This window comes from Camellia sinensis, chromosome 5 (assembly GCF_055761805.1).
Source record: "Camellia sinensis isolate YWXY chromosome 5, ASM5576180v1, whole genome shotgun sequence".
Lineage (NCBI taxonomy): Eukaryota > Viridiplantae > Streptophyta > Magnoliopsida > Ericales > Theaceae > Camellia > Camellia sinensis.
The window spans coordinates 201197274-201207462 of NC_138965.1; the positions used below are offsets into that span (position 1 = coordinate 201197274).

Genomic DNA, 10189 nt, shown 5'->3' on the forward strand with positions numbered 1-10189 from the left:
TCTTATATTTAAACATTATGCGTTGCTTTTAAACGATGTGGGATAAGTTTACGATTATACTACTACCAATATTTAAACATTACACTATCTCTTTTCTAATTAGATTATGAACAATGTGGGATAGATTTACAATTCTACTACTACCAATATTTAAACTTTACAATATCTCTTTTCTAATGAGATTGTGTTTCCTTCTTTTCCGCAATAGCCACCATTGTCTGCCACCATCAGAGTGTTAAATTTTTTAAATATTAAAATTAAAATTATTTTTCAAATAATACTCGACATGTTTTTTGAAATTAATATCGAATTTTAATATTTTGCAAAGAAAACTTAGTGGAACTACGGTATGTATTTGGGTTTTTTTTTGGTTCATTTTTGATGCACTTTTTCCAAAAAAAAAAACTCTATGTTTTAGAATCTACTCGACTACATGGACCAAATAAGTTATAAAAAAAAATGAAAAAAAATTCATTAAGAATAAAAGTGAAAATAAGTTGGTAATGTTTTTAGATCATTCTACACTAGACAGACAAAAAATGTAAAATCTTTGAGGCAAATTTAAAAAATATAATATTCAAAAGAAAAAAAAAATGAGTTTTTTTGGTTAGTTGCGAAACCCACCAAATGTTATTGATTGAAATAGAAAACATCATCACTTTTATGTTTTGTAATCATCACCACGGACTGATCCACAGGGTGCGAAAGTATTAGATTTTCAAATTTTCAAGATCCATCCATGATCATAACAGTACAAATTTATTTATTTTATAATTGAAAAATAAAAGTCCATCCATGATCATCACAATATTAATTTTTTATTTTCTACTACACGTTAAAAAAGAAAAAATAAATAAAAAAAAAAGAAGTGGTGGTTGTCCAATGACTTAAACAAAAGCTATAGCCAGAGAACCTACAAATTCACTGTCTAGCCTGAGTTCAACTAAGCTGACCACAACCTACAGAGTTTAACTAAGCTAGGTAGAACCTAGAGGTTTACTCAGTCTAGCCTGAGTTCAACCAAGCTAGCTAGAACCTAGTGGTTTACTCGGTTTAGCCTGAGTTCAACCAAGCTAGCTAGAACGTACAGGTTCGCTAGTCTAGCCTGAGTTCAAGCGTTGATGTCATCTATCAACTTTACCATCATCCAACCACTTCGGTGCTCTCGCTTGAGTCATAAGCTAATGCTACTTAGCTCGGCAATTATTAGATGTCTCAATCACCCCTTATATTCAAACATTATGCGTTGTTTTTAAACGATGTGGGACAAGTTTACGATTATACTACTACCAATATTTAAACTTTACACTATTTTTTTTTCTAATTAGATTATGAACGATGTGGGATAGACTTACGATTCTACTATCACTGCTGGAAAATCTGCTTTTAGCGGAGTTTTTTAAATGTACTTTATTAAACGCCGCTATAGGTATAACAAACGTCGTTAATTCTTTTTGTGACGTTTAATATCAAACGCCGATGCTGCGACCGTCGCTATAGCTTTATGACGTTTTAAAAAACGTCGTTATATGACTATAGGCGGCGTTTTTAAAAACGCTGCCAAATATCCCACCGAAGGTACTATGACGTCACTATCATTTTAACGACGTTTTCAAAATGCCACCATATCTTTTTAAAAAACTTACCGTTAGCTTTTTACAGTTTTAGGTGGCATTTTCAGAAACGCCGTGATATCCCCTTTTTTAATTTTTTTTAATTTTTAAATGTAATATGAACAAGGACCTATTGATGTAATAATAAATAAGAAGGCAACCTAAACAATAATACATATGTACGGTTTTAGAAACACACAAACGAAGAAATTTAAGCTCAAAGCATTAATCTTTCCATGCTTACAAACTCCAAAGGCCTTGTTACATAAAGATTTAAAAAACAAAAAACAAAAAGTTGGGTCAAGAGGGTCTCATCAGAGAGTAAAATCAATTTTTTTGGTGTAGCCAATTTTGGGGTCGGGTAGTTATTTGTTGTGGGAATCCTGATGATGCTGCAGCAGTTGCAAACAGTTGCGGAGGATTGATGAACGGCCTTTGCTGATTGTTGCTCATTGACAGGGAGAGGTGATTGCCTCTGGTGGTGGCTCCAATTTGACCTCCATTGCTGCTGCTGCTGCTGCTGCTGCTGCTAGGATATTGAACCTACAACCACACGATTAAAACAATTTATTAGCCAGTCTAATTAATTAACCCAGTTATACCCAACTCATGAAATGGGTTTCAATACAGACTTGATAGTTTTATGGGGGTGAAAACATGTGAAGCATTGAGTTTTCACTCTCATTGACGAATTGCCTGGGTCTTAGTGAACTCGGAGATTGAATGTGGGTTTGGCTCAGAAGTTGCACTGTCTTGGTCTCATTGTACCCTTCTCTTCTGTAGGAATTAATTCTAGATGGTTCTTGTTGAATATTGAGCTGGGTTCACATTAGTATAAGTTATGGAAATTATTAAATATTATTAGAATAAATAGTTCAATTAAAGAAATTATTAATATTATTGGGCTGGATAAATAATAGCTTCTTTTAAGAATTTAGTCTATGTAGAATGACCTAGAAGCCTTCAGTTCTAGTCAGGCAAAGCATAACACAAGCCAATCTGAAATTAAACATGGCATAACAAAAAAATCTACTCTAATGCACAATATCAAAGTTGTGTAGATTTCTCCATAAAGCAAAGGCATGGAAGAGCTTTTTAGAAGAAATTATAACAAATGTGTTACGTACAGGTTCTAAATGTACTTTATTTTATCTCTTTTCATGCTGCAACTTATATTAGTATCTATTACGTCCCACAAAACATTCTATTTAATTTATAGACTTCGCTCAGTATTAATTTATCTCTTTTCACCCTTAAGAGCCTGAGACCAGAAATTGTTGTTCTCTTATTAAGTATGCTGAATAGATGATGCAGTAAAGTTGCAAAAATATTGCGCTAAGACAAACCCATCAAGGACTTACTTTCCACACACCATCCTAAATGGTTATGAATCGATTTCCGTCATAGTTAGCTGCAATATCAAGAAAGAATGATAGCAGATGAGGATCTTGAGCTACAAAATAGACAATGTGTACTAAAAAATGAATAGGTAAATTAAACCATTAACCACCAGTCGAATGATATTTGGAGTGAAGAGACCCTAAAGATGGCTTAGAGACACGAACATAGGATTAACACAATAATAACTAACTTTTCTCAACGAGTTTGAAATCTAATCACAGGCCTTGTAGCCAAGTGGTAGCAAAGGCACTATGAAAGCAAGGCTCCTCCTTCGTGACCCAGCACAGTGTTTTCTTAAAAAATAAAATAAAATCATGAAAGAATGATCAATTTAAGCAAGTAATTGTGCATGATTCATTAAGTTTTAAAAGCAACAGCCAAACAGGGGGAAAAACAGGGTTTACTGATCCATATCTCATGGCATGCAATTGAATGAGACCACAAGGTTCAAATCTACTAGGGAGCAACATAAAATCAGACCCAGCAATAATCATGTGGGCCAAGGGTACGTTGAATTTTGCCACTTCTCTGGCCTTGTCGGGATATATTATCTCGAGCTGTTCTAGCTGCTTCTCCATGTATTTCTTGCCAATGCCCTAATAGAAAGAGCAAATCCATTTTACAATTCATACCAGAAAAAAGCGACAAATAAAAGTTCTCTTTTAAAAAAAAAAGTTACCTAAGAAAAAAAAAACACTAAACTTACAAGAACTACAATCTGAACATTCTCTCTAATGAATTTAGGAATGGCAGCCGCTAGGATATCCGAGCCTCTCTGCTCTTCTAGTCTACCAATGAATCCGATCAAGGGGATGTTTGCGTCCATAGGCAACCCAACTTCTGCTTGAAGTGCTTCCTTCAAAAGACGCTTTACAGCCATGACCTAAAAAAATCACCATTGTAATACGCTAAGGCTTTTTAAAGCCACAAAAATATTGAGAGATTAATGGAAAATTAAGACAGTAGAAAAGGAATTAAAAGAATCTTACAGTTGTGGCATTATATTTGACATCAATGTATTTATCTGTAGATGGATTCCACTCTTGGACATCCATGCCATTGACAATACCAGTTATACCGGTAACCAGTCTTACAAATGATGTTATCCAATTCCACACCCTTATCTATACCAGAAACAAGTTCCTGGGCATAATATGGGCTCACTATTATGACCCTGTCTGATTCTAATATTCCACCCTTCATCCAGTTAATTTTCCTTCCCTTGGCAGGCTTGTCATACCTGCAACATGCGAAAACTTGTCAGAACTTGACAAGAGAAAAAAATTTCTCAAACCATAGCAGTTGGAAAATTCCATCCGATGTTAAGACATCTCCGGCAATAGCAATTTCAAATACTCAAATCTGCATACATACCCATTAATAAAATCAAAAGAGCCCTTAAATTGTTCCGGAAGATTGAGAAGAGAGAAGTCTGCAAAAGGAAATCTCCCTTGGTAGGCAATGTTATGGATGCAGAAAACAACCTGCCATCATTTGTCAGTACTAGTGTTAAATCCCAACAAATAGTCCTTGTCATTTGGCTAAAATTCTTCTGTTTTAATTTTATTCTTTGCCTGAAATTCTTAACGACGTAATTGAGCAATCTTACTCTGGCATTCTTGTAGATCCCCATAGGTTTGTACTTGGTCTTCAGATAACATGGAAGAAGAGCAGTGTGCCAATCATTGGCAATGAAGACAACATCCTCCCCTGCATTTGTACGAGACAGATATGTTACACCATTTATAATAGAATGCAAAATAAATAGATAAATAAAGGTACAAACTTTGAGAATGGAACATACCATAAGGTCCAGAGAAATATTTATTGTTGTTTAGATTCAAAATCCTTGGTGCCTCCAAAGCAGCCTGAGTTCAAAGAATGGATTCCAATTTCCATTCAGGAATAAAATGAAGAATCTTGCAACTTTCTGTTCTTGAATATGGATTTCATATTTCTTATTTTTTATAAATACTGAATGCAATGGGGGATAAAGCCTCTGGTAATATTGACTGCAGCATGGATAGCCTGGAAGCCAACTTCAGTGAATGTGGGTATGGGTGCGAAAAGGATTCTCGGAATCCCCAGGGTGTGTCAAAATCTTTCTAGGGTAATGTTGGTAGGGTAGGCAATAGGAATAAAATACCAATGAAGGTAGAGGAGATTGCTAATTATAGGATCTATCAGAGTAGCTGCCAAATGACGAGTACGAACCTTCTAGAAAAGAAAAATTAGCATATTTAAAATTGGTCAATTATTGTCCTGATCAAACTAGGAAGTTTATTTGAGTTGGAGTCAGGACACAAACTGAAAAAGTTTGTTTTAGTTACTAGGAGACATTAACTTTGCAACATCATTAATCCCATAGCTCTTTCCATTCTTTGGAGCTCCAAAGAGCTAGCTGGTTGGGCTTTTTAACAATCTTCCAATGTTATTCTTGTTTATTTCATCTTTTCTTTTCGTTGAAACATGACAATGACCAAACAAACATGATAAGAAGTTTAGTGTGCAAAGGAGTCAATCCTATCTCTCAATGCAAATGTTCTAGCTTCTAACTATAGAGTTCCCACAAAGAAATCCCAATATAGTAGCAAAGAAAAGCAAATTATTAGGTACTATACCTTTGGTTTTTGAGTACTGCTCAATGACATCATCAACCAGGATATCAAAGCTTGGAATATATCCACGAAGACCTTCTGAAAGACCAAATCCTGGATAATCCATCGCAAAAACTCCATATCCAGAAAATACTAACTTCCTGGCAATTCCTGTAGACAATTCCATAAAACAGTTACATTCCATTTCTCTCACAATATGAATCTACTTTCTAATATATGTTACGAAGTGCATGCCTTCAGCCAAGAATGTGCAAGTATCTCCGTAACCATGACAGTAATAAATAATTGCTTTGGGGGGGCAGGTTTTTGGAAGCCAACTTTTTGTGAAAATTTCCACGCCTCTAGAGTTCACTTCATATGACTGCACCATATAGAATCTCAAATGATCATCACTGCATAAATATTCATGTATATAAACTCAAAAAGGACTCAGTTTCAGTTGCCCTTCTGTATAGATTTATGATTAACCAAGAAAGCTCTATGGGTTACTATAGAAGCAAGACAAGTCAAAGTTAAAAGTCGTCCAAACATAATTCCAGAAATAATATAACGAAAACTCATTGATGTTTTTAAATATCTAATACTGTGAATAAAGAATTAAAAACTTTGTTAGAAGGAAAGTCTATTCACCATCAAAATGAAAATTAGGCTTCTGGGATTTACCGGATGTACAGTAGCCAATGAAGGCCGCACATTCAAATGATTTTCACAAGCTGTCATTCCGAAATTTCTTTCTTATTTCATTTTATTTATTTATTTTTTTGGCTCCAAGTAGTTAAGCTATGAAGCATAGACACGGATATGAACATGGGACACAGTGATTTCAAAAAAGAGGGAATACGGATACAGTGGGAGACACTGCAAATTTTTTCTAAAATTTATTTTTTACATATATTTGCTATGTAGATCAATATTATGTTACCAAACAATCAAAATTAATAGAAACTAACATTAATTCACTATATAAATATATATATATATATATATATATAAACCATTATATTTAAATAAATTAATAGATTATCCATATTTAGACACGCGTGTTCCTGAAGTGTCCCAGCAAAAAAAGAAAGTAAAATTAAAGTGACATGCCATTTGGCGTGTCCAACACCACTACGACGCCTATTTTGAAGTGTCCGTGCTTCATAGCAATTAAGCAATATGAATGGGGTTAATAATAGAGATATAAGTATTTTTAGTAAGCAGGCATGGCTTGTCCTTCATCACATAGTCAGTTGTAAATTGCAGCAATTTGGATAATCATTTTAGGCCCAACACTAGGTAGCTCCATTCTGTGTTAAAAAGAAAAAAAATAACATATTAAAATCAAAAGTGTTTACCTCGTTCATCTTCACCCCATCACATGGCAACTGTAATAGAATTAAAACAAAGAATCATTATTACAACTAAATATTAATAGCCTACCAAAGTAACCACATAAAGAAAGTAGCTCAGAACTGTGAGATTTAAAATTTCATCATAATTTACATCAACCAGGGTAACAAGAGGGTAAAAAGAAAGAAACAAATAAAATAAAAGGACTAATGAAATGAATAACACTATGATGAAAAATCCCATAAGGGAAAATAAAGAGAACATGCATAGCCCAAAAAATTAACCAATTCATAGAGTAGGAAATATATGCTTAAAACAGAAAGAACAGAAGAAAGAAAAACAATTAAGGCTCTATTTGCTTCTTCAAAAGATTGAGGGAAAATAATGGAAAACGCCCAAGTCTTTCTGTACTAACCACTGTCAATTAATTCCAGTTATTTTCATTGTTGTTTCCAAGAGCCAATGCAGCGTATTTGCACAAACTAATAAACTTTCATGACACATTATTTAAGACGAACACAATTTGGGTGACGGGTATGAAGTTTTTGAAGTGCAAGTGTTATGTGCAATCTGTGAACTACACATCGAAGTAGCTTGATCATTACTGAAGAAAGATATCATTAGCTTAAAATTCTCCAGTCCTTTCATAACCTTTCTTCTCGACTACGATACAAGGGCACATGGAGAATAAGCTATCTACCGAGTACAACTTAAAACAATCATTATGAACCTCTCTGAGTTTGATGAGGCCAATCTAATCCTTTCTTCTTTATTTTTTTTTTCGAGACAATAAAATGTGGCCACATCTGAACTTCCAACCTCGTACGTAATTTTATGGTTCTCCTTTCTCTTTTCCATTTCTGCTGAATTTTTTTAAATAAATGACCGCCCTACTTTCTACTTGCTCCACTCCAACTTGTCTAAATAAGGATTTTTTTAAATAAGGATTCAGAGCACAGTCCCTAATCAATTCAAGACATCAAATTGCATACAATCACTAAGAAGCCTTCAATTAAAAACCCTAAATTAATTCTCATAACAGATACACAAACACATATGCATATATAAATGAAGTCGTTAATAAACAATTCGATAAATGAAAAACCAAATTTCAAAACTGTTCTCACCTGATGTCACCGCCACTTTCAACCAGCTGCGCCGTCGCTGCCACCAGAGAACCGTCCTTTCCCTTCCAAATGAACCTGGACCAAAGTCTCCGACCAACCGAAAATGCCATGAAGGCGAGCCAGAACCTCCAAGCCCCGAACCCCGGTGGCGTGGTCCAGGCGAACTGGAGCTCGGAGCGGAGACCGAGATAGAGCAGACCGGTCCACCTAGGGTGCCAGGATCAACCAATAACAAGGCCGATCATGACAGTGAGCCAAATCGGGACTGAAGAGAGCAAAACGTCGAGGAATGTCTCGGCGAGGCCTGGGCAGTGTAGAAAATAGATCAAATAGAAGAAGCTCTACTCCATTATCGATCGGTGTCTATACAGATACGTGTATGTACATGAGAGAATCGATAAATGTACATATATGTATATGTATATACAAAGTGGAAGAGATAAGGAGATGAGGTGCTAAGCCATGGAAGCTTGCATAGATGGTGGTGGCGGTGGAGCTTTGAAATCAAGAGAGAGAGAAATCGAAATCGCTCTGAGATGAAATCAAAGATGAATCTCTGAGAGAGAATCGAAATCGGGGTGGCAGTGCAGACCTATCTGAATTGAAATCGCGGTGGCGATGCAGATTGATCTGAAATCAGTGAATCTGTGAGATTTGAATCGGTGAATTTGTGAAATAGGTGAATCGGTGAATCTCGCTACCTCGCCGGTGCAGATGGTGGTGGAAGTGGAGCTTCGAAATCGGTGAATCTTTGAGATTTGAATGTGAGACTCGAAATAAGGGTTTAGAGAGGATTGAGAGAGAGGTGTCGTGAGGACGAGGGTTTAGAGAGGATTGAGAGAGAGGCGCGACGTGACGATAAGGGTTTAGAGGATTCAATGTTTATGTCTGAAGAGCTGAGGGTTTACAAAGCTTTATTCTCAGATTCAAATAGGCGCGCGTGTGATGTGCAGCATTTGGAGGCGCTTTTAAGCGCCTTTAATCATAAAACGGTGTCGTTTTAATTAAATAAATATGTGCCGTTTTTAAAACGTCGTTAAATATTGATAAATATGATGCTTAAGAAAACGCCGTTAAAAAAAGTCGCAAAAACCTTTATTTCTTGTAGTGTACTACCAACATTTAAACTTTGCACTATCTTTTTTCTAATGAGATTATGTTTCTTTCTCTTCCGTAGTAGCCGCCATCGTCCGCCACCATCACCGAACCGTCTTATTTCTTCCCCACCTACAAGGACCAACCGCCACGGGGAGAGAGAGGTGGAGAGAAAAGAAAAAGAAAAAGAAAAAGGGGGTTGCAAACAAGGAAGAACTTTTGGGTGTGTGGTAGGTCTCTATCTTTCTTCTTCTCTTTGTTTTTGTTCTTTATCCTTACTATATTATTATTTAGCTCAATTCTAGAGAGGTTGTAGATTTATGTATTTTGTATATATATATATGGTTAAGAAATCTGAGGAGCTAAATTCATGTATAAAGAATGGGTATAATTCTTAGTCCAAAAATTCTACACATAATCACAAACTTTAAAAATCAAGAAACCATATCAGACGAATTAATTTTGAACTAAAATTTTTATAGTAGATTAATTACATATTGAATTGCATATCTGAAGTTTTTCATAATTTTTGGGAGTCAAAATCCATATAAACTGATGGGTTCAAATCTGTCCAGAAAACTGGCTTAAAACAGTAAATTCGAGAGTGCTATTCTCTTTGGGCATAAATCAAAAAATTATCAAATTAGTGTCATTAGAACCGGTTATGAGTCTAGTTTCTTACATTTTTGGCCTTGCGTTGATTGCTCATGTATACTAACAGAACCATTAATTTTTTTAAAGTGCTGCAGAAAATAACCTGTTTAGATATAATTAATTGTAAATAATTATTTTGATAAGCAAATCAAGTGAGACCAATTGGGTTTCAAACTTAGGATATATTAGTTGTTATCTGTAGGGTTTGGAATTTTTCAAATAGCGTGGCGTGGGTTTTGTAATTTTCAAAGTTAGCGAATAGATTGGGAAAGTTTGTTTAAAACTTTGTTTTATCTTAAAGTTACTTTTAATTAAGTTTCGATTTGAGCCCATGTCTTGAGTAGTT

The 10189-nt window shown here is 35.1% G+C and overlaps 1 protein-coding gene and 1 pseudogene across 2 annotated transcripts; both read right to left on the minus strand.

The window, feature by feature from the left end:
- Positions 1-2909: 2909 nt before the first annotated feature.
- On the minus strand, positions 2910-8980 carry LOC114303070 (uncharacterized). Its single transcript, XM_028248222.2, has 5 exons — positions 8095-8980; positions 6973-7002; positions 5867-5993; positions 5636-5782; positions 2910-3024 (listed from the first exon to the last, which is right to left on the minus strand). The coding sequence occupies exons 2-5, from the start codon at positions 6979-6981 to the stop codon at positions 2990-2992; spliced, it is 318 nt and encodes a 105-aa protein (XP_028104023.2). The 5' UTR covers positions 6982-7002; positions 8095-8980; the 3' UTR covers positions 2910-2989.
- Positions 3341-5035, minus strand: LOC114303081 (granule-bound starch synthase 1, chloroplastic/amyloplastic-like; annotated as a pseudogene). Its single transcript, XR_014329055.1, has 7 exons — positions 4997-5035; positions 4819-4882; positions 4624-4724; positions 4389-4498; positions 4004-4254; positions 3721-3897; positions 3341-3610 (listed from the first exon to the last, which is right to left on the minus strand). The product of XR_014329055.1 is annotated as a granule-bound starch synthase 1, chloroplastic/amyloplastic-like (transcript).
- Positions 8981-10189: the final 1209 nt, after the last annotated feature.